This window comes from Leptopilina boulardi, unplaced genomic scaffold (assembly GCF_019393585.1).
Source record: "Leptopilina boulardi isolate dan_hultmark-lab unplaced genomic scaffold, ZJU_Lbou_2.1 LbouV2_216, whole genome shotgun sequence".
Taxonomy (NCBI): Eukaryota; Metazoa; Arthropoda; class Insecta; order Hymenoptera; family Figitidae; genus Leptopilina; species Leptopilina boulardi.
Window position 1 is genome coordinate 2,988,923 of NW_026137770.1, and position 25,916 is coordinate 3,014,838.

Consider the following 25,916-nt stretch of genomic DNA (forward strand, 5'->3'; position numbering starts at 1 on the left):
TCGGGGGTGTCATCACTGAAAATTTTCGTTTCGAAAACAGATGCATCAAGAAAATATTGGGGTGGGGGTGGATCGGTGGGGGTGCCATGATGCACTCCATCGAGGTCCACTTGTTTCGCTTCAGATTTCATTCCCACTCGAGAGCGCGTTGCCGAACTGGCAACATCGATATACATATATATATATCTTGTCTCTCAATTATTATAATCTAAATAAATAATAACTAACATTATAAATTAAAATCAAATTCAATTTTAGTGAATTTTGAAAATAAAAATAATTTCAATTTTTAGTGAATTTTTTTTTTCAAGTGAAGAACATTTTTCTTTTCCTTGTTTCTGTTTCATTTATTTTATTTTTGTGAATTAAAACGAATTTAAATTTTTGTATAAAATAGTTTGACTATTTCAAAATTGAAATAGTTTGAAATACAAGAGTAAATGTGATTGAAATAAACTTTCTATAATTAAAATATTGGGTCTCTCTCTCTCTCTTGTTATACAAAAGTTTTACCATTAGTGAGAACAATAATCTATTATTAACTAAATAACAATATTGAAGGAATTTTTTTTTATTGAGTGATGTTTATTAACAAAAAAAAAAGGTGAAGTGCGAGTATAATATACAAAAAAAAAAGTAATATTGTGAAGTGAATTGATTTTTCTTTTTGGAAAATAAAAGAAAATTTTTCAAAATGACGGAGCCTTTACCAAGGGATGTGGATGCTCATATTGTGACACTTTTAAGTAAAATTTCAGCTTTGAGGGATAATAATCATGAGCTGGTGGTCCAAAGAAGACCGTCGATGTCGATTGAAGTGTGGAGTTTAGAACTTTGGAGGGCCGTTGCTGTCGAGTGTTTTGCAACTTTTCTCTTTAGTTTCGTAGTTTCCGGTACTACAAACGCTTCTAATGTTTATGGTAGTGGATTATCAGTCTTGTCCACTGCAGTCGCCGCTGGTCTTGGCATTGCGGCTATTTCACTTATTTTTGGGCCCATCAGTGGTAAGATTTTTTTATTCCCTCCAAACAAATATTCCATTTTATTTAATTTTTTTTTCATCAACAAAAAAAAAATGATTTAAAAATATATAAATTTTTTTTCACCAATTTTACACTAATATTAAAATGTATTTCTTCCAAATTTTTTAATTTCAACTAAATACAAATTGCTTGACTCAAAAAATATTTCAAAAGTAATTTTTTGGTCGTTTTTACCATATTTACCAAGTCAAAAAAAAAAAAAAAAAAAAAAAAGTTTCACATAAAATATTTTTTCGAATTAAAAGGATATTTTGAGGCAAAAACTAATTTTCAAATTCAATAGAATTCATTTCTCTTTCAAGGAAAAGTAGTTGAAAAATTATTCTTTTGTAATATAGTGAAAGAAAAGGAAAAATACCAATTTTCTTATTAAAATTCAATTTTCCCTAATTTGATTTTAATATTTATTCTATGAATTAAAATTGTTCGAAAATAATTTTTCAAAGGTTTTTGTTATTTAAATTAATTTTCTTTATTCAATTTGAATTTTTTTGATAATTTAAAAATTAATACAATATGTATTCTTTGAGACGAGAGTGTTTCAAGTAAGATAAGATCCTTCAAACGAGGATATACCATAAATATATTTCTATTGTAGAATCGTTTGCGGTGAGCCCTCATGGCTTCTCTCGATTGGCTCGTTAACTGATCGTTATACGTATTAAGTATATGTATATGTACGTATATAACAGTTTTGAGCCGTTGGTTTTTGTTATATATATATACACTGTCACACTATTCTCTTGTTATGCCCATTAAAGCTTTCACTGTACTTGATCCTATATGAAATTTTAAATTAGTCTTCCGAGCTATCTAGAAATGCGTTTCAAACACTAATTGACTAAATTATTATAGTAACTGGAAGTTATCCATTTCCTTTTTTCTATTTTTCTTTTTATATAAAAAAAATATGTCCCCACATGTCTTAATTATTAGTCACTACTATAATACAGAGGAATGTTATTTGAATTATTCTTCCAATTAATACAATATTATTTTTCAAATATATACACAATTTCATATTAATCCTCGTTAATATTATATTATTACATAAACATAATAATTAGTTCGTTTATAATGATTATGTTATATAAATTAAATTACAATAAAATTGTACAATTTTTCAAATTTATATATTTGCTTCAAACAAATTTTATATATAAAAAATATATATTCCCCCCCTCCCTTTTTTTTTGTTAAAAAAATCTTTTCTAATCGGAAAGAAAAATTATAGTCTACTGTTAATATTTATACATATTTGTAAAATTGATAAAGATATTCGAGGATTAATAAAAAAAAAATTTGAACGTGGATTTTTTTTTTAATTAATTAGATTTTTGTAAAGCAACAGGTTCCTTATACAGAAGTGTTTTTTTTTTATTACAGGGGGACATGTAAATCCTGCGGTATCCGTGTCCTTTGCTTTGGCCAATAGAATATCACCACTTCGAGCTGCCCTTTATATTGCAGCTCAATGTGGTGGAGGAATAGCAGGAGCTGCCATGATGTATGGGTAAGTAATTTACAATTTTTCTTCGAAATTCAAAAAAAAAAAAAAATATTTTCAAAAATTTACCTTTCTGACAAAAGCGAACAATATTACAGTTTTTTTTTTTAAATTAATAACAAAATTAAATGAAAATAAATTTTGTATAGCTAATCAATCATTATGATTATTATTACTTAATTAATTTTATATTGTTATTAAATTATTATCGCAAATATTAATCAATCATAATGCTTAATGATATATTATTAATAATAAGAAAACTGAAATTACTTTTTTTTACTTTGAAAAAAATTTTTTTTGGGAGGATAATTAATAAATATTTAAAAAAGAAAAAAAACTAAGACATTTAAAAAGAGCAGCTGCAAGATATGGAATTTGAGAGTTGAGCTAAAGGCATGTGGTCAAACTCTTAAAAAAAAAAAAAGTACTCGACTTTTTTTTTGTACATATTCGAACGCGCGACAGAAACGCGAAAGCAGGTTTCGGCGTCCTGGCGATATGTATGTGTTCTTTATATACTTTTCTTTTGCCCTGACACTTAAATAAAAGTCGCTTCTCTCAGAAATGCCGAAAGTTGATCTGGATATCTTCCACAATTTTTTTTTTCCTTTTTTTTGAATGAGGCTATATAAATAATATATAATACTTTCTTTGTAAACTCATGAGAAAACCACACATCGATCAAAAAATGCTAATTTTCTTTCATCTCGCATTTGAACAAAATTTAATCGTTTTCAAAATGAAAGTCAACCAAATATTCCCTACAATTTTATATATGTATATATATATATATAATAAAGAGTTTATTCAATATATAAAAAATACATAAAAGAGTGTCAAGGTATCCTCGTGGGAAGATCGAATTTTTTTCAATTATAGAAAAAAAAGTGTTACACTGAAAAAAATTCTAGTTAGAATAACCAGAATTCTGGTTAGGGTATATTTAACATTTTGATTCTGGTTAGGTTAACCAGAATTCTGGTTATTTTAACGAGAATTCTAGTTAATTCAACTAGAATTCTGGTTAACATAACTAGAAAGTAATGTTAAATATATAGCCTAACCAGAATTTTTTTTTCAGTGTATGACCCAAAAGTTTTGAACGTTCAAATGAACGAAATATATTTTCCAATCTACAAATTATTAAAAATTATGATGTCAATGTAAAATAAAACAATAAATTAAACAATTATTAAATTAAATAAAATCTTTTTAGACATTTAAAACAATATTTTATAATAAAATTCGTACTTAAAGAAGTTACAAAAAAAATTTCGTTCATTTGAACGTTCAAAACTTTTGGCTCATTTCAGTGTACGATTTAAAAAAAAATTAATAATTATTTTTTTATTTTAAATACAATTTTATAAATTTCGAAAATTTCTATTTAAATTAATTTATTTCAAAGCTAAATAAATATTTTATTTGCGCTAAACAACTATTTGCAATTTTAATCCTATTGTTATAAACTCCACAGAAAATTAAAAGGCATTAAAATAAGCTGCTACGCTTATTATTTTAATCCAATTTTGTTTATTTTAATCCATTTTGGTATTAAAATAAGCAAAATTGGATTAAAATAATAATAGCGTTGCAGCTTATTTTAATGTCTTTTAATTTTCTGTGTCAGTAAAAAAATTTCTCTATATAATTTTTTTCGTAAAATGTATACACAGAAAAAATCTTTACCTGAAACAACGATAAGTTTCACTGGAATAGCGATATGTTTCACTAAAACAGCGAAAGTTTTCCTTATTCTAGAGAAAGATATCGCTGTTCTAGAAAAAGATTTTTTTGCGTATATATAGATCTTTTAAAATTTGAAACTATTTTTTATTAAAGTTTTGTTTGAATTAAAAATTGTTTTTTAATTTTGATGTTATGTTAACATTCTCCTTTTAATTAAAAAAAATATATTTGGTTAGAATAAAAATATTTTCTATACGCGTGCGTAAAATCAAATCAAAAGTCCTCTCTGTAACCGTTTCTGATTAAAAACCACCTGTTCCTAAAACAAGACATCCACTTTACATAAAAATTTTAACGAATCATCAAAAGAAAGGCAAAGAATATTTTTCTCTTCCAAAAAAAGAAAAAAAATTGCCCAATCAAGACACATTATCTTTTTGGTCAAAACAGTAATTTGAGGCAATTAATTTCAAACAAATAAAAACTAAGAAAAAAAATAAAAAGTCGTGGGTCATTTTTCCCGTTTCCCAAAACCGACACTTCAAAGTTACGCGCATGCATAATTTAACATTATTAGCAAAAATTACTCCCATCATTCCCAGAATTTCTCTCTCTCTCTCTCTGAAAATTCACCTCCGAAGCATTATACCGATTAAGGATGATCTTCAAGATATATTAAATACACGGCTCGTGTTATTTCCTGAGTGCACGTGCCTTTATAATTCCTCTTTAAAAAAAACAGTTGGAAGATAGGTAGTTTGCTTCAAAATTGAAGGTGTGCGAGAGTGAGAGGAAGATTTTAAGATTTTTTGAAGCTGTATATATATATAAGAAAACCTGAACTCAGATGAGAAGGACAGAATGAAATGGACTTAATATATGTTAAAAGAAAAAGAAAAAAATTTCAAGAAGGAGGAGAGGGAGGATAGAAAGAAAGGCAGAAAGAGGCACGCGTAATTGGCAGGCGAGGGAGAGGCCTGGAGCACCTGCCTTTCGAGTCCTGCGGCCACCGCCTCGCAGCTGCCGCAGATGTTTCGTGGACCAAAAAAGATCGAGAGGAAAGGATCGTATATATATAAGACGAAGATAATAAATACCTATGCATGCGCGCGAGGTGGGACAAGTTTCACGAAGCAAGATATCGTTCAACAAGGGCATCGAGTGTAGAAGAACAGTGTATTGGTAGTTGTAGTAGACCAAAAACTTGAACAGATGGTGAATCCTATATACTCACTTGCTGTCTTTATCTTTTTTTTTATTATTTTTTTTCTACACATCCCTTCACTCTTTCTATATACCTTTTCGATTTTTATCAAAAGTCTGCGCCTTCGAAACACGGCTTTTATATATATATATATATATATACACCGGATCTTTGCATTCTAATTCTGAAAATTATAATTTAATTTCCATTTATAAATTTATTTAACGAAATTTTTAATTACTGAACTGATGTTTGCTATCAGATCTATCAAAATTAGTAACCACAGCTAAATTTTTTGCTATGACAACGACAAAATTTGCTATTATAAACAATATCAGTCTTCATTTTTAAAAATTTACTGTCACAGCAAACTTTTTTGATCCCACAGCAAATTTCTCGGCTGTTCCTATATTAGCTAACGTAATTTAATGTGACAGCAAATATGCGGGTAGAAAAAGTTTGCTGTGGCAGCGAACTATTTGCTGTCACAGCAAATTACGTTAGCTAACAAATTTGCTGTGGGATCAAAAAAGTTTGCTGTGACAGTAAATTTTTAAAAATGAAGACTGATATTGTTTATAATAGCAAATTTTTTCGTTTTCATAGCAAAAAATTTAGCTGTGATTACTAATTTTGATAGATCCGATAGCAAACATCAGTTTTCATTTAACAGCAATTTCTTTTTTCCCGTGCAGTTCGCTGTCACAGCAAACTTTTTCTATGCGTGTAAAATTCAGCACTTTCAATTTTAAATATTTTCAAAAATTACACCTTTTTATTTTCATTCTCAATAAATCAGAAATAAAACTTTAAATTTTACCGCCCTTGATATAAAAAATATATACTCACCGCTATTTTATATTCTTACCTCATAAAAGAAAAACACCGTAAATTTCCCCCTTTTACTAAAATTAAATTTCAACAAAAAAAAAACTTTTCTTCCACAAGGTAAAGGGTTAGGAAAAAAAAATTAACTATAAAAAACACAAAATATTAAAAAATAAAAAGGAAAAAAAATTGATTATATACATATATATATATATAAAACGCAAGGGGATGAAATTGGTTCAACATCCTGTCGATTATGAAGCTTATATGTTTCAGAAGGATGAGATGTATAACAATAAAGGAGCCTATATAGATCTATAAAGCGTTTCTTTTGTGAAAATAGCTTCAGGGCAAGAAGTGAAGCGAGAAGCGGATCTTCATGAACATCCGGTTAGCCACGCGAGCCGCGTGTGTCCTCCGCACCGCTGACGTCAGTATTATAACCCACCTGCTTCCTCACAGCTGTTTCCTCAATATTCGTGTGGTGGCCCCCCGACACAACAACCCCACCTTTTTGACAAATATATTCAACATGTTTTACTTCACTAACTACTTCATATATATATATATATATATATATATATATATATATATATATATATATATATATATATATACCGTGCTTTCTTCACGTTTTCAGTCTATAAATTTTTCCCCTTAAAATTGTGAGGGAAAAAAATAAAATCAATGCTCTCTCTCTCCCCCTTTTGAAAATCATGGGTGACTTACTTTCCAAAACAAACTATATATATCTTTTTCGAATCGCTTATTCTTATTATCATTCTTCTTTACGCACTAAATCAGAAAAGCTGCTTAACTTTTGACACGATGACCCTCAATTTCTTTCATTACTCAATTTTACGCTCTTGTCGATATCTTTAAATTCGCGGACATATTATGTTATTTATATATATAGTGATTCTCGAATTATTTATATGTATAGGGGAACAACCTATTTAGAAAGAAAAAAGGTGTTTATTTATTGAGAAATAAGTTTCTATAAAAGGGGATAAAAAGAAGAAGAAAAATTGACACTTTTATTCTTTTCTTCATTTTTTTTTCTTTTTAATTCTTTTTTTTTTGAAGTTAATTATACATTTAATTTTTTACACTAAAAAAGTTTTTTTCTACTTTGTAGGGTCAAAAAAATAATTTTTTTCGCCATTGACATGAAAAAGTGTCTTTTTTGTGCCTGTTTTGGGCAGATAAAGTAGCACTTTTTAAGGCAGTTTGGGCCAACTGCCTAAAAAAAGACTTTTTAGTTCGTAGATTTAAAGAAAATTGTTATAGAAGACGCTATTTTACCCTCAAGGGTGAGAAACACCTATTTAAAAATTTTTCTTGGCATAAAAACTCAGTTTTTCGACCTAACTGAATTAAAATTATTGTTTGTCATTAACAAACACATTGCACTTCACAGTAAAAACAAAATCTGAAACCGAATGTAAGCTTACTTTAATTTTTAACTTATTTTAAGCAAGAAACTTTATTTAATAATGAAAATTAGCTTAAAATAAGAGTTAGTGGTTCTCTTACTATAAATAAGCTTATAATTCGACTGATTTTTAATTCACTGGTCTTAAGTAAAAAAAAGACGACAGTGACTTTTTAAAAGTCTTTACTTGAGCTGGGTGTCAGTCCGCCGAGTCTTAAAGTGGTAGTTGTGACGTCACAGGCAAAACGTCTGTTGTGAAAACGCCATAGCGTACGCGTACAGTGAAGCGTGGTTGAGAAATGATTTTCTCGTGTTTTAATTTTGGTTTTATTCATTTATAATTCACAAGAATGGGTTTTTTTACTGGGTTTTTAATATCGGATATTCCAGCAAAGCACGCATATCTTTCACCTTTGTCTCAGCTATACTATTTAGAAAAAAAGTCGCTAAATATTACCAAAAGTACAAAACTGTGTGGAACTTGTTGGAAGAGCTTAAATTATTCTAAACTGTTAATTCCTAACTTTATATATGTGCCATTCCAGGAGTTTTTTAGCACTTTTCGGAGTAACCTTTCCAAATTAAATGAAACATTTTTTTAATAATATTTATTAATATAAAGGTCCAAAAAAATCACTTTTTAAGTAAAAACAATTGTTTATTTAAAAAATACAACAATAAATAATGCAAAAAATTCACTTTTTTCCTGCAACTCCAAATAAATTGGTTTAAAGATCAAAATTTTCCTTATTTTTCAAGCTTTAATACCGCACAAGAAACATAGAGTCCGAGAAAATATTCAACTCACAATTTTTTAAACAATGTTTGTTTACTTTTTTGTATTTTATTTACTGTGAAACGTCTGCTAAAACTGCGCGCGACGTTTGGAAGTTGTCGCTTTCCTTATTGAGCAGAAGCTCATTACACTAGCGTAGTAAAAAAAAATGTTGTGTGAAAAGTGAGGTTTTTCATCCTTCAAAAATGTTTTTTATGATTGTTTACTGCAAAGTAGATAATTAAAAACCATTCAATGTGATAACCAGAAATTTTTACGTTTCGTTTAATGACAACATAACCTCACTTTTCGCACAACATGCTTTCTACTACGCTAGTGTAATGAGTTTCTGCTCAATAACGACAACGACAACTTCCGAACGTCGCGCGCAGCTTTAGCAGACGTTTCACAGTAAATAAAATACAAAAAAGTAAACAAACATTGTTTAAAAAATTGTGAGTTGAATATTTTCTCGGACTCTATGTTTCTTGTGCGGTATTAAAGCTTGAAAAATAAGGAAAATTTTGATCTTTAAACCAATTTATTTGGAGTTGCAGGAAAAAAGTGAATTTTTTGCATTATTTATTGTTGTATTTTTTAAATAAACAATTGTTTTTACTTAAAAAGTGATTTTTTTGGACCTTTATATTAATAAATATTATTAAAAAAATGTTTCATTTAATTTGGAAAGGTTACTCCGAAAAGTGCTAAAAAACTCCTGGAATGGCACATATATATTACGTATAATGTTATTTTTTAAATTTAGTTTGCAGAATTGAAAATGAAAATGACAAGATTTTTTTAAATATAAAAGTTCCACGTCATTTTCATTTAAATAATGCAAATTTATAAATTAGAAAAAATTGTTATGAGTAATATAAATATATATATCAAAATTCTAATATGCGTTTAAGTCATAATTTAGGATTATTATCACACCAGGTTAACGCTGAAAGACAGTCTGTAAGGAAGCTTAATTTCAGCCCTCTTTTAACATAAGACTAAATGATAGTCTAAAACCTAACTGAATTTCAGTTCTTCAACAAGCTTAGAGCTAAATTTCAGCTCGTATGACATCTTACTTATAGTAAGATAAGGGTATTCTTTTTAAACATTTTTTGAGTACTGATTTTCAGTCAATATGATCTACTTCCGTTTACATCTTGAAAAAAGACAACTTATAAGCTTAAAAGAAGATTTTGTTTTTACTGTGTTGAGAAAAATTTATTTAAAGTCGTTTTATTTGCACTATTTATGAAAGTAAACAAAACTTTTAGGTTAGGAATGGTTAGGTAATATGAATCCTGCAGTGAATTAAACAAGTTCCTAACCTAAAAGTTTTGTTTGTTTACTTTCATAAATAGTACAAATAAAACAACTTTATCAGCAGTAATAATGTTTTCTTAAGTGCAATGTGTTCTAACCTCAAAATTCCATGAATTTTTCTTTGTCAACTTTTTACTTTTTCACACTTCTCAAGTAAATTCATCTCGATAAATTTAGGAACAATAATTTTACTTTGTATATATATGGTTAAATTTTCATTTTTTTCTTATGTATCGAATTTTTATTGTACAGAATTCTTAAAATACCGAATTTTTATTTGTCCGAAATTGCAAATGTCCGGACAAACAATCGATAGAAAGATTTCGACGCAATTTTTAAAGTCTATATAACAGAATTGTTTCATAAATAAATTTTCATTTTATACACATTTTTTATTTCATCGATTTTAAATTTGACAGAAATATTATTTTTGTTCGAATTTTCATTAAGTATATAATCATTTAAAAGAATTTTTATTTTACATTAAAGATAACTCCTGATTGGTCAATTTAAAAATTTGAAGCTACATTCTTTTTGGTAGATTTTTATTCTGAAAAATGAAAGTTCTGTAAAATAAAAATTCTTTTAAATGACTTTTCTGTCTAATGAAAATTCGAGCAAATAATAATTCTGACAAATTTAAATTCGAGGAGGTTAAAAAAGTCTGTAAAATGAAAATTTGCGTAACAATTCTGTAATACAGAAATGTTAATGTTTCATTTAAAAACTGAAAAAAGTAGCATTGATTGAAAAAAACTATATGTATTTCTCCGTATTTGATCCACTAATTTTCTCAATTCAAAGTTTTTTTTTTTGGTTTTTTTTTTGGTTCAAGATAATATTGACTCAAATAAGAACAAGTACAAGGGTTTTCTTGATTCAATACTTTTTTTCCAGTATGTATTATACAAATATATCAAAAAAAATAATTACTATGGAACAGTATATATATATTTTTCACGGATAGTTTGATCTCGGGATCCTTAGGAACATTAGATTGGAATTTATCGGTGGGTTGTTTTGTGGTTCCTATTATTGGCCAAGGGGAAAAAAATAAAACTATCCACACAGGAAAGAGAGTAAAGAACAATAGTCAATTCTCACACCCTCGGAAAAGTTCGGGCTGTGTGCGATTTTATACACTTCAGTTAGAAACTATATATATGTATATGCGTATACTTGGAGTTGTATAACAGATGCAGATCTTTTTTTTTTTATGGGACAAGGTTCAAATGGGTGGATGCTGTCATCCCAGGAGACTTTCCTTCAAGGGGCGATGCTCCGCGGTCACCCAGTTAACTACAGCATTGTTCGATTATTATTTCGGTACATATCGCGCACTTGTTACCTCTTTATGCGATCATCTGCTATATCAATAATACTACATGTCAGATGCACCAAACGCAATAAAATTCATAAAATACTAAAACCTCCTCTCATGGGATAAGTGAATCTTATAGAGGAAAAAATAATATTCGAAAATTAATAAAAAAAAAATACCAAAAATCTTTTCTTTAGAGGCTCCATTATGGACAAAGACTTAAAATTTAAATATGTCAACCCTGTTAGAATTTAAAATTTTCTATGCAAAACTCCTCTATAAGTATGTCGTTGGGAAAAATCAATACGATTCTCATTGAATTTTTTAGAATTAAACGATAATGCCAATTTTCTTATTCTGCATTAATGTGTAGAACATTTTAAATTCGGCTTTTATGTCTTGAAATTCTTAAAAAAATGTTATTTTTTCTTTAAATAATATATTTTGCACAATGATGAAGAAATAAAATGCAGTCTTCGCGCGTTTGACTTGAAATTTTCCTTTAAGATTCAAAATGTTCTTTGATGTTATAAAAAAAAAGTGTCAAAAATATCACGAAAGTTATATAAATTCACCATCAGAGATAAGCAATATCTAGCCGTCAAAGCTCTTGAATATGAAATCTTAAGCCGAGCATTCAGGTTCGCACCGTTGACCTGCTTGGATGCAAATATACATCGGTTATTTCCCTCCAACTTTGACAGAATTCATGTCAAGTGAATGCACTTCAAAAAAAAAAAAAGTCACACTTTTTCTCTAAATCCGCGAAGCTTAGATCGATTTGGAAATATCATTTCTATATTTGGAATATAAAATCTGAAAATACACGCAAAAAAGGAAAAAAAATGAGAGAGAATAAGAGAAATTTTGAAGTCAAAAATAACATATAATTTTCCAATTCTCGTTTTAAAATCTAAAATCCAATGTATACCTTTTCTGATTTTAGGAAATGAGTAGCAAAATCTGAAAAATGAAGCGTTCTTCAACCCCCCCCCCCCCCCTCTTCTTTAAAAACGGTTCCAGGAAATTTGATTTTACCCTCCTACAAAAACGTGTATGGAAGAAACTTTGTCAGTATGAAATGAGAATAAGCCAGGTGGGTCAGGTAGAAAAATTTTACCTGCAACGAACACCTTTTATATCCAAAAAGTTTCAGGGCTCTTATAATAGTTGTGAGGACAATATATTCCTCTGCTTTGCGAGATTTTGTGTCCCTTATAACTTATAATATTTTCTATATCTATAAAACGTTATTTTCTAGGCGTTTGAAAAATTCAAGTTTTAGAGGATTTAAAAATAAAATTCTCTTTTCTAGAGGCATACAAAATAAAAAAATATCAAACATTTAACATATGACTGTCGTTTCTGTATGTATCCGTTTTCTCCCCCTAATTAGTGCCAGATTTCCCTCTCAGCCAGAATGGGAAATTAACATTTCATAACACGATTTAGGTTCTCTAAAAATACATACTTGCAACGTTAATTATCCCTCAGCTTAATTACACGGTAAATTAGTTATAAAATAACGGTAAATAATTTTTCGTTACATTTGCAAAAAAAGAAAAAAAATGAAGCATCATGTCGTGAGCAAGTAATTTTTTCCTAAAAGAGAAAAAAATTATATCTCGGTGCTTAATATACTCCATAAATTTTAATTAGTGAAATGTGTATTACTAATTCCCATTAGTAAGAATTTTTACTAAAATATTACTATTATTTTGTTAAAATAAATATGGATAAAGTTCCGAATAAGGTCCCCCTCGGATTTTAATGAAACTCAGTATACTTACGTATTTTTGTGCGCTGATTACGAAAATGATAGTGAAAATTGGCGCAAATTTGATTATCATGGTAAAAACCATAAAAAACACCATAAAATCATGGTTTTTTGCGATTATCTCGTAAAAAACAAAAAATTTCGAAAAAAGTTTTAGACAAAAGTTGTAGATCTCAAAAAAACACACATTTCATGTTTTATGCATTTTTTACCAAAAGTCATTATTTTTCGAGAAAAATGGTCCGAAAGTAATTTGCGGAAATTGTGGGGTGGAGTCTACAGCAGCGGTAAATGCAAAATATTAAACACGGCCTTCGGCCGCGTAAGGTACTGCTCGCTTCTCTTTTTAAGAAATCTTGGCGAGAGGGGGTGGATGTGTCCGAAAGTAATTTGCGGAAATTGTGGGGTGGAGTCCACAGCAGCGGTAAACGCAAAATAGTAAACACGGCCTTCGGCCGCGTAAGGTACTGCTCGCTTTTCTTTTTAAAAAAAACCTTGGCGAGAGGGGGTGGATATGGCCGAAAGTATTTTGCGGAATTCGTTAGATTCTGACTAATGGTGAATATGATACTGTATACGAGTCAAATAATATGTCTAACCATGACTGCTGTATATGTTTTCATTATCATGGTGTTTTTCGTTTTTTGGATTTTTCTCGAAAAATAATGACTTTTGGTAAAAAATGCATAAAACATAAAATGTGTGTTTTTTTGAGATCTACAACTTTTGTCTAAAACTTTTTTCGAAATTTTTTGTTTTTTACGAGATAATCGTAAAAAACCATTATTTTATGGTGTTTTTTATGGTTTTTACCATGATAATCAAATTTGCGCCAATTTTCACTATCATTTTCGTAATCAGCGCACCAAAATACGTTAGTATACCAAATTTTATTAAAATCGGAGGGGGACCTTATTCGGAACTGCACCCATAAATATTATTCCCAAGATTCCTAACCTAAAAATTTTCCTATTAGAAAATTCAATAAACGTTATTTTAATTTTCAAACACTGCTATCAGGAGAGAATCAAGATAAACGATCGTTGAAACTTAATACAGTAAAATGAAGGAAAAAAAAATTAAAAATAAGATGAAGAAAATAATATTTTTGTCGCAAACAAATCCTAAGAATCGTCCTAAATATATTGAGGGAAATGATTTTCTAGACTGGAAAGATGATTATGTCCTAACAAAAATAGTGGCGATCCAAAAACCGATACCTATTGACCCTAAAAGGGAAAAAGATCGTAGACCCTATATATGCAGCTGGCCAAAGATCGTCCTGATTCTCTACATGTATACATATATATATGTGTGTGTGTTGCATATATACATATATATGCATGTATAGAAATCCTATAAATCGTAGAATATGCCTTACCCCAAGGAAACACGTGCCAGCCACATGTTGCACAAAAGGAATCTTACTCGTCCTTTTCGACCCACGAAAGTCGCCTTCACAAAGGACTTTCGGGGAGCCCATAAATGATTTCTTTTCGAGTCTCTCTCTCTTGAAGGGGTCTGCGTATATACACACAGTTCAAGGCAGATGTTTTACGTTATACAGTAAAATAGAAGACATCATATATAGGAGCAGGCTCAACAAAATACACAATACTATCTTATCCATAATAACGTGAAGATAAAAAAAAAAACAGAAATTTCCAATACACGATAAAAATGTGTCTTTAAATCACATGTACATTTAAAATCGATCGCATTTTCCCAACTGTTGACACATATGACTTCCAATTTTTATTATATTCTCACCCTAAATTTCGATCGTTGCGTATCTAAATTAGTCGTGCCGTTGCGTAAGGTCGGGGGAAAAAAAAATTTCCTCTGACGTACGAAAAATCAATAAGATGACGTAATTTTCCTATATTTCGATGATTAAAGGCAAAGAATTAATTTCATTTGAAAATTCAACAAAATTAGAATTTATTTTTAACTAGTTTTCCGTTTTTATTTAGGTTTAATGACAAAGGATTTGTTCTTGAATTTTTTAAAGAAACTTTTTAAAATATATTAAAAGACTGATTGACTAGCTGCGATTGATTTTAATGGAAAAATATAAACATAATTATGATGAAAAGGTTAATTAAATTAAGTAATAAATAAAATAATTTGATAACTCTATACTTATTTCTACCTAGACAGTGTCGGACTAAAAGAATTCATTAGTTGGCATTTAAACAGAAATAATTAAACAAAATAATACTGTTCTGCAAGAATATTAGAATGATTTCAAACCCCCCATGAGTGTTGTCATATGCGGTACTAAAGTAAAAAAGAAAGATTTATTTCATAAAATGTTTCTTTGAGTTTCAAAGTTAATTTTAAATTAAATTTTAATTTATTCAAAATAGATAGATAAAAATTAATTTTTTTTCTAATTAAAATTTTTCCTCAACTTTTATAAAAACGGTATTTTTCTTTTTTTTAAACTGAAGCGACAATCTCAAAGGAGTAGAAAAAAAAATGACGGTTCGTATGAAAAGGATAAAAGTGTAGCAAAATGCTTTGAATTATATATTGAGGAGGTTTATAAGAGGCGCACTGATCGCATTAGTCATTTTGAAAAAGGGGAAAAGAAATCTTTTTGCATGTGGATTTGCATTTGGCCGGGTGTTAAGGGTGAGCAAACTCTGGGACAAAAGGAAGCATTATTTTGAGAACTGAAAAGTGGTGCGTGTGTGTCCAATCAGGCCACTTTATATATGTATATACATATATGTGTACATACGTGTATATAGACATATGAAGAATTGAGACCGGGTGGAAAAGGTTCTTAAGAACGAACACGTGGTTACGACCATCTGTTAGTATTCTATATATGCAGACATAACTATATCTAAAAACCTAACTCAACCCTGGGGCATTTTTTTCAAGAGACGCTTCTTCTTCTTTTTCCAAGGCTCGATCTTTCGATCATTTCACCACATCAATAGCTATATATATATTTTTTTTATTCAGAAAGAAAAAATCTCTATATACCTCTGAAATCTTCAATTGAAGCAAACACATTTTCTACATGAACACATTCGTAATTCGTATCTCAAAGAAAAGCGTACTGATTCTACACATTTCTTGGAAATTCTATACTCACAAAAGTCTTAGTTTCTTTTTGTATCTTATATATTTTTGATACAAATATTTTTATTTGCTTTTACATTAAAAATATTTTTATGCCATTGGAGATTGATGTTCATCTACAATTGCAGATGCCACTGATATAATAATTAGGAAAAACAATAATAATAATAATATATTATTTGTAAGATCATCAGCACTGCTCGGCACTGTCACAATTTTTTAATCTTAAAAAATAAGCCGATATACCTGCAATTAAAGTCATTTATCTATACATTCACAGTCGTTATTTAAACGTAAGTGATTTTAACCAAAATTGATTTTAAAACAGTGTATGCCGCCTTATTAATATTAATCATTACATAATATGTCATTTAAGTATATTTGGATGATTCTAATATATATAAATATGGAGAACAAATCAAAACCTAAAGAAGGAACTGGGGAACAAGATTTATATCAGACAACACAGAGACGTTTTTATTATTGCGCGTTTCCTGTGTTGATGTCTTTTTATTTTCTTCTTCCTTCTTCACACACATATACAGAAACTCTTATTCCCATTTGAAGGGGGAAGTTGTGTTGGATGCTGAGATTCTGATGCAGCCTCCCACAATTCAAGCGGGGTACCAAAAAGAATTCCTTAATGTATTGTGAGACTTGGGGCCATGCCCGGATCGACCTTAAAGCCATAACCTTATACACAGGAAATTGCTCGGTTCTGGTTCTCTTGATCTTCAAGTTTCTCGGGCATTCTCTATTCGGTTGAGCGATGCAAGAGAGAAGGAGGAAGACCAAAAAAAAAGGAGAAGCGATCAAGAAAACGAGAGAAAAAAAGGATAGAAAAGATGCAGAAAAAGTGTACAGGGAGGGGGTGTGGGAGTCTTTCTGAATTGCCATAAGATTGTAAGGGTCGAGTATAACATGCAAGCGTTCCCACAATGCTATTCGGACGCTCTTGTACTTTGACCCCAAATTTCCCAGAGCAAACTTTATAATGGGTCATATTAGTTCGACTTTGTCGATTAAGCAGCATCGCTCGATTTTACACGCGTGTCACATGTGCACACATTTTTCTCTCTTTCTCTCTCTTACGGGGTTCGGACATTGTCTGATGGACCTTAATGTGTTTCTATGTATGTGCAAGAGTTGATTTGCTGCTGGACTTTTCGAGACCCCCGCTTCCTCTCATTTTTATATACACAGTGGGGGATGTATCACATCATAGTATAATACAAGAAGGGGGTATCAATAGCTCGTTAAACACGATCGAGGGGCGACTCTATACCTCTTGAATCGAAATTTATTTAAAATGTATCGCTCCATTTTACTATATAAAGGGTCGCCCCCTCGCGTGTGAATCGCGAAAATAGAGCACAGGTTGCACTAGGCTCTTGAGTCAAGTGCATCAGGAAAGATTAAATTCATGTTGCAGGAGATTTTTCATTCATTATTTTCTTATATCTAAACTTGACAATGTTTCGTTGCCTCGAAATTTTTATGTAAATGCGATCGCAGGTGCCACTATTGAAATTATTAAGAAAAACAGCAATAATAGATATCATTATTCTCAGGTGATCAGATGCCAGTCTAGCATGAATCAATAATTTTTATGCTTCAGACGAAAATACTGTGGTTTCAATTAGCAGCATATTTTTCTTAGCGTGACAAAATAATTAGAAAAAATAACAATAATAATATATTTATAATTATACTGTCAGATCAGCTATGCTTTACATCTTAAACTAGATTTATGTCCGAGTTCCCTTACAGATGAAAACTTTAATTTTGATAAAGAGAAATATGTTCCATATTGTTTGTCATAATTTTAATTTCATTAATTTATACCCAAAAACAGAGATTTTGCACACGGTTTCAATTTCATTCCAACTAAGAACAATTTATAGAACAAAACCATAATCAATGTTTGATACATCGACAAAATGTCAGCCAACATCCAATTTGAAATATTTCATCTTCTTCTTTTTCTAATATTTCATCAAAAAGTGAATTCTCAGGTGACAAGCTTAGGTATTACAAAAAACTGAAATCCCCCAGAAAATTGATGAAAAATAATCGTCTCACACAAAACGGGGTTAAAGTGAGATTGATTAGATGTGATCAGCATCAGATATAAATTTTTTTTTTTTTTTACTTTTTATTGAAGGAAGAATCACCTGAGCGAAAAGACATCAAGCGTAACAATCTGTCGCGTATATAATAGCTGATGACGTGCATGCAAAACCAAACACGCTTAATCTCGCTTTAAACGCTACTTTAGGGTTCGAACAATGTCCCTACTCTGTTTTATACCAAGAGCATCTCTTCTCTATCCCTGCGCTATACTTATACCCATATATAGATTCATGCAAATGAAGATCCTCTTCAAAGCTCTTTTCTCTTTAAAATCGATCGTCATCAGACACCGAGAATTGATGAAATCAGAAATGCAGATCACGATAAAAAAAAAGTATAATCAAATCAACAAAAATGTTCCACCCTCTCTCATTCTCATGGATTCTCTATTCTCTCTGTCTTTCTAAAAACTAAAATCCCTGGGATGATAAGCGGATTTCCCTTTCCCGGAAAAAAAGGGACTGAATCCTCTACATAATTCTTTTCCCATGTGACAACCACAGTAAACTTCCGTGCCACATTTCGGTGAAAAAAAGAGAACTCGAGGGATTTTTTTTTTTCAATTCTGGGGCAAAAGTATAAATAGAATACGCATATATTTAAATACACAAGGGAGGGGGGGAGTGAAATTTTACGATCGTACACAGCATCCCTATATATATTTGTACGTGATACTTAAGAAATATCAACAGGACCAAAATTGCCCTTGATGCAGATGCAGTCACGAGGTCAATAAACGGGGCTTTTTCGTTTCAAGTTCATACTACTGATATTATCCCACGGTCTGCTTTAGTGTGTTGTTTTTTGTCTACACCCAGTATTTTCACTTTAACTTTGAGAGTTTGTTTCAAGCGATGGGTGTTAGCTTTCTTTATACTGCACACAGTCGAAATATATATATATATATTCTCAAACAGGTGGGGGGAATTTAATTTCCTCCCACTCTCCCTCCACCTGAAACCCATGGGACACAGTCGTTAAAAGACCCTCTATATATGTAATCCTTTCGAGATGTTGCGGTTGGAAGAGTCTTTATAATTACATTTTAACTGATTCATTTCTCTCTGATTATTAAATAGATTCGACGTTCATGGCACAAAAGTATGCACTTGAATTAACGCGGATTACGTTTTTTTTCTACACTTGTATTTTAAAATTTGCATACCTATTTCAATTTTATTTTCACATGCTATTGTAAATGTAAATATTATGTAAAACTTTTGTGAATTTGAACTGTTGAATAACACTATAATATAAAAAAAATATATATATATATTCTCTAATTATTTCACCCAAGTAAATTTAATTGGCGAAAATCGCGAATTTATTGATTAATAGAAGCGTAAAATAAAATACAATCCTCGTTTATATATTTAATGAGTCAAAACATTTTAATTAAACAAAATAGTAGGAAAATGAACAAAACATTCGATTGCGATTTTATACATGTATAAGTAAAAAGAAGTAATCAAACGACATATAAAAAAGAACGAGCCACAATACCAAAACTTTCTAAATCTGAATTAGTGATAAGTGAGCTACTAATTTAAATTAGTAGGAATTTTCACTAATTTTTAGTCATTTTTAGTCACTTACTAAAAATTTAGTAAAAAAAATTTTAAACTACTACAAATAGTAATATTTTACAAAAAATTAGTAAAAATTCTTATCAATGTGCATTAGTAGCTCAATTTTCACTAATTTAAATTTAGAGAGAAAATACAAGCAATAAATTTTACAAAAAAAAAAACAACATTATTGATTCGCATACACATAATTGGTTTATTATTCAAATATGTGCAGATTTCGGTGCCAAAAACATGGTTATAAATAAAACCCGAAACTTTTCTCAAACATTAAAATGAGCACTTTGGAATGGATTTATGAAGAGTTCACTTATTCTCTGTGACCCCGTATGATTATATGGGCTGAGAAAATTGACGCGTTTTTTGTTCTTTGGGGGAGTGTCGATGCACCGGCTAATATAAACATTACACCACAGGGACTGAAATTCACCCCAAGGGGGTTTTGGTTCGTTTTATACCCACTCTCATTCTCTCACTCTTTGAATGGAAAAATCATCGTATATTATTGTGGTCTTGTAACTCATACATTTTCTCTCCTTTCTTTCGATCGTCTCTTACCTTCCATAAGGCCAACCATATGCGAGCGAATTTTTAAAGCCAGATCGATATAATTTTTTCTCCTTTTTTTTAAGGGGCACGAGAGGGGGGTCAACCCACAAAAATATATATATATACGAAGGGTGCTCAATTGGGCGGTCTCTTTAATCTTATATTATAATCTAACAATTGCTTTTTTTTTTCTCTTTTTGTTAAGCACTTGTTTTATTGGCCTAACAGAAGCTTTTTTGCGTCGAGAGAGTTCTTTTCTTGCGCGCGTATATATAAAAGTTGAGCCAAAGATCTTAAAATTAAGGGGAGATAATCATCGTTGAAAATTGAAACTTTTGCCACAACTTAACAGGTTTTGAAATTAGCATTTCTTTGTTGTGTATAATCTCTTTGTGAATGAGGAAAACAGATTTTAATTTGAAAGTTTGAAAGTTTGAAAATTTTTATATAAGTAAATCATTTAATGATAAACAATAAATGAGCAAAAAGTATATACCAGTAATTATATAATAAATAATGTGAAACAATGAGAAAGTAAAAAATAAAAGTTTATGAGAACTTAAAAGAATTTCGTACAGCAAAATAATAATTGAATTTTTTTGTAAACGAAGTATAATTTTTTGTTTCAGAGTGACAATTCATACTGCAACGCAATCCGGAAGATTGGCGGGTCCAATTGAAAGACTACTAGTCGAATTATCTCTTTCAATTTTAATTGTTTTGGCCCATTTCACTGCCGACTCAAGAAGAAATTTGCCCGCATTTTTAACAACCAAACCTGCTGCTGTTTTAGCTGCAGCATACGCATCAGCGACTCTTGTTCATGTAAGTATTTTTCTTTTAGCATTTTAAAGTTAAATTATAGTTACTGATATTATACTAAATAATTCCTAATACAATTCACACATAAGGATTTAGATCTAAATAGACAAATTCACTGAATTATGTAAATTAATGACTATCGAATTCTTACTAATGAATAATTAATGATATAAAAGAAAAGAAATTTTATTTTTTAAATTAATGAAACCTTGAAACGAAGTTATAATTATATCCTATAGAGAAAGAATGAAAAGAATAATTGTTGATTGTGAATGAAAATTTAATAATAACAATAAACGCACGGGATGCCACGAGAGTGAGATTGAAAGGATTTCATTCTTTTTCGATTTTTAGTATGCAATCCTACAAGTGTGGGTATGTGTAAGGAATACACAAACGCAAAATTAATTCATGCGTGTTTGAAAAGAGCACCTGCCACCGAACAGGACTCGGGCCTTTGCGGCCCACCTGCTTTGGCCGAAATCGTACAATGGCCTCCGAAAAAGTAAAAACTGACCAGCAGACTCAACAAAATACCTTCTTTATATTGCATTACATTGGAATTTTCAAATTTTAAATTGCTTCACGATCAAATAAAAACAAAATAGAGCGATTCGATAAAAACAAGTAAATTATATTATAAAAAAAAAATTTAGTTGGATATTAGTAAAATTAATTTAATTTTATAAAACAACACTCAAATTCTAATTTTTTAAAGTATTTCTGTATAGTTTAATGAAAATTATAAAGTCATCTACAAATTGGCAAGGACCTGAAACTTGTCACACTATTTGCTTTACTGAGTAGAAATTTATTGAGCGAGAATTTGCAGAATATAGAGAAAATATTGTGTACAAATTTAGTCTAAGTATTTTGGCACTTTGACAAACAAAGAATGGAGAAACACTGTAGCTTCTCGCTAGCCGGAAACTGTCCCCAACTTTTGCCAGAAATAGAATGCATTCTGGTTGTAACAAACTTCTCAGCTTTCACGAGAAAACTGTTATCTTCCATTGTATTTTATTTTTTAAATATTTTTCTTTTATCTTTCTCTCATTATTAAGCTGTGGTCATTTTTTACTTTTTCAAACAAAAACCGCACCAAAAAAAAGTCTAATTTTTACATAGTTCTCTAATAATTTATGAAAAATAAAGAAATACAAGACAATGTTAATTAAAGTTCGAACCTTAACATTAGAAGTGAGGAGAAAGTTAAACTCATATATAAAACAAAACATATCACTTGATCATTAACTGTGAATTTTTATTATCATTACAGAATCCAAATTTAAATCCAGCACGAGCATTGGGCCCGGCATTTGTCATGAACAAATGGGACTCCCATTGGGTGTATTGGGTTGGTCCAATAGCCGGTGGAGCAATAGCAGTTCTCCTTCACGAATACGTTCTAAATCCAAGAAGATCACGAGACTCGCGTGAGATGGACGACGGTGATAATTCATCGATTCGATCAGACGAGGACACCTACGACGACTTGGACAAACAAACAGGACCAAAATTCCCTGGAACATACGCGACCTATAGACCCGTTGCTGGTGCATCGTCCTCAATCTATAGTCCTCCGCCATCAGCCCTCGAACGTGTCGAGTCCATTTACGGTGGCACCAAATCCCTCTACTGCAAATCCCCACCTTTGACCAGGGCTAATTTGAACCGATCTCAAAGCGTCTACGCTAAATCCACATCAGGCACCAGGGACGGCCTAATGTTCCCAAAACCAGGACCCCTTGTTCCAGCACAAAGCCTATATCCAATAAGAATTGGTACACACACCTCGCAAAATTTCATCAATCGTGAAACAACAACACCTCATCATCATCAAAATTCACAAAGTTCACAAACCAATACTCAAAGTCAATCACAAAATCATAACAGTACAAATCAAAATATGCAAAATCAATTACAACAATGTACTCAAAGTATTTATGGTGTTAGAGGAATTTCAACAAGTCTCAGTACTAGGGATAATGGCGTTTACGGTGTTTCAACTGGAACGAATATTTATGGACGAGCACCAGCTCCACCACCAGAGAGGCAAAGTTCTCAACAAAGTACACCAAGTCAATCGTCAACACCACAAATTCCTCAAAATCATCAAAATCAAAATCAAGCTAATGGACCACTTAATACAAGTGACAATGGCAGTAGTTCAAGACGACCGGAAAGTATGTATGGTCACACTGCAAGACGTAGTGATGATTCTGCTTATGGCAGCTATCAGAGTTCAAATAGGGGAAATTATGGAAAAACACCTGGACCACCTCCACCACTACTAAATGGACCACCATGTCCTCCTCAATATAGAGATGGAAGGCCAAGTCCTGCTGGACCAATTCAACAAAATCAGCACAGCAATTTTCAGAGAAATTCACCTAATCCACAGTACTGATGTCATCAGTTGCATCGCAAAAAATCGCGATCTAATCGAGTCAATCGAGCGGAATTGTTTTTCTAAATGAATTTTGGTTTCAAAATTCATTTTTCTTTTGTATATTTAAAAGACTGGACTTTTAGGGAGAATTATTATCAAAATGTTCAAAATTGACGTCAGACGTTAATTTGTTGGAAAAAAATTAAATTATTTATATAGCACGATAAATCTGACAAAAATTTATGTAAATTTGATTTTAAGAACGATGCTTTTCAAAAAAATTATTCAACCTCAATTTTGCAATATTCTAATGAAAAAAAAAAAAAAATGAAACTCTTCTTTCAAACAGAAAAAAATAAAAAGTAACATTTCTAAAATAAATCCAATTTGCAAAATTTATACTTATAAAAGAGACTGTCACATACAAGTGATTCAACTATTATGCTTTGTCGAAAATTAATGCTGCAAAATTTTAATGGAGAAAATAATAAGTAAAATACAAAAAACTAAAAAATTATATCATTTTCATAACATACTAAAAGAAACAAATTATTTAGTTTTTTTTCTAAATATTTAATTTAGTTTTTTTAAAATATATAATATGGTATTAAAAGTAATTAGGTTATTAAAATAATTTTATTATATTTTTAAAAATATTATTAATACAATAATTATTTGATAAAAATATCATTATAATAAAATCAAAAAAAAAAAATAAATAAATGTTCCCTCAAATTTTCATTTAATTTTAAAGCATAATTTTCGACACAAATTTTTGTTAGCAGTCGTTAATAATTTTTTATCTATTGAATAATGTTTCTTCTTAAATTTTTTGTTTTGTCTTTTTTTTAATTAAAACATTTACCAAGAAAATAACGTCTGACACGAACATGGGTAAAAAGTTAAAAAAAATCTCTCAAAATTGAGATCACTAAAAATGAAGTGAATATTTTTTACTATTCTGATAAATTTTGTTTGAAAAATTTTCTCGCATATTTCATCTAAATATTTCTCAATGAGTATTATCAAAACCCCATTTTTTACTTTTTTAAAAATTCTACTTTTTTAGAACTTAATTATTATTTTACTCCTCATACATTATAAGAAAATAGTAAAAAAATTTCCTTTTTTTTAAACATTTATTAAAAAAAAAAAAAAATTCAGTAAAATAATAATGAAGTTTTAAAAAAAATTGCTTTTTGATTTTGTGATCTTTAAAATATATAAGACAAATAAGACTATAATTTTTTTAAGGTAAAAAAATATTTTTTACCTTTATTTACAATGGTTATAGACACCAAAACACACTGCCATAATCGACAATGAAAATTAATAACTTTTGTTAATTAAAATTTTTCTTTTACATTAACATTGTAAAGAAAATATTTTTTATTGTCGATGTTAGTGCATTATTTAGACATATACGATTGCTCTCAAATTAAAAATTGAGAAATATCAATAATTTAATATATATGGCTGTATAGTAAAATGATAAAATTAGATAATTGTTTATAAGCTTAATTTTACATTTTTTTCGATTTAAGTTTAAGTATTTTTAATTTTTGTAATTATATTTTATACATTTTTTTATTATTTAAGTCTATTAATCATTGTTTGTTAGATTTTTGACGACTAGAGTCATCATTTAATAGAATAGTCTCAAAAAAATAGTATTTTTTGTACGTAAAATTTGGGAAATTTTTCAAAAAATTTTTCCTTCATTTTTAGAGTAATATTAATAAATATTTTTGTTGAAAAAAAAAATTGAGACTTATTCTATTATAAACAATAATCTAACGACTCTAACGATTTTTTGTACATATTAATTGTATTTATTATTTTTTATCTAGACTTAGAACAATTATTGTTACTTAGATGTACGTGAAAATGATCCAAATGTGGACAATAAATATAACATGAATTTAAATCAGTTTTTGTGTCTAAATTTATTTTATTTAATTAAAGAAATAATGAATGATAAATAAAAATATTTATTAATTCATAAAAATTTAAGAAATTATATTTTTTTATTATAAATTATATTCATTTGTGAAGTAATAATATATTGTTAAATTAACTAAATAATAATAAATAATGAGAATTATTATTAATTTAATATGCATCTTTTGGACTTGCTTTTTAGTAGAAATGAAAACCAACTATCAGGGGCAGAGTCGATAAAAAAGACAATCATAAAAATAAAGAGATTTGATATTTTAAACACGATTTAAATATCATTAAACCTCATTTAAAAGTACTTTAATTTAATAAAACAACCACAAATAAACATAAAATACAAATACACGCGCTGAAATCCTTCTAATTTATCCATTTTATATATTGCTTTATTTAATAATCTGTTTCTTTTGAATCGCATCGATCGCAATATCGCATATTGTTTTTGAGGTTAGGTTTATAATAGAAACGTCA

General features: G+C 29.5%; 2 protein-coding genes across 2 annotated transcripts in view; one reads left to right on the plus strand and one right to left on the minus strand.

Moving 5' to 3' along the window:
• Positions 1-25,916, minus strand: part of LOC127279473 (neuroligin-like protein glit-1) — a 39,059-nt gene that overhangs the window by 12,779 nt on the left and 364 nt on the right. The gene's annotated exons all lie outside the window — the stretch shown is intronic.
• On the plus strand, positions 141-25,393 carry LOC127279474 (neurogenic protein big brain). The gene is made up of 4 exons (XM_051301847.1): positions 141-1,004; positions 2,430-2,556; positions 20,902-21,097; positions 22,374-25,393. The coding sequence occupies exons 1-4, from the start codon at positions 695-697 to the stop codon at positions 23,502-23,504; spliced, it is 1,764 nt and encodes a 587-aa protein (XP_051157804.1). The 5' UTR covers positions 141-694; the 3' UTR covers positions 23,505-25,393.

Excerpts from the sequence above, each read along its gene's own strand:
- LOC127279474 (XM_051301847.1), top strand. The coding sequence starts at position 695 with ATGACGGAGCCTTTACCAAGGGATGTGGATGCTCATATTGTGACACTT. Across the intron at positions 1,005-2,429 it reads TATTTTTGGGCCCATCAGTG|GGGGACATGTAAATCCTGCG; the intron begins GTAAGATTTTTT and ends TTTTTATTACAG. Across the intron at positions 2,557-20,901 it reads GGAGCTGCCATGATGTATGG|AGTGACAATTCATACTGCAA; the intron begins GTAAGTAATTTA and ends TTTTTGTTTCAG.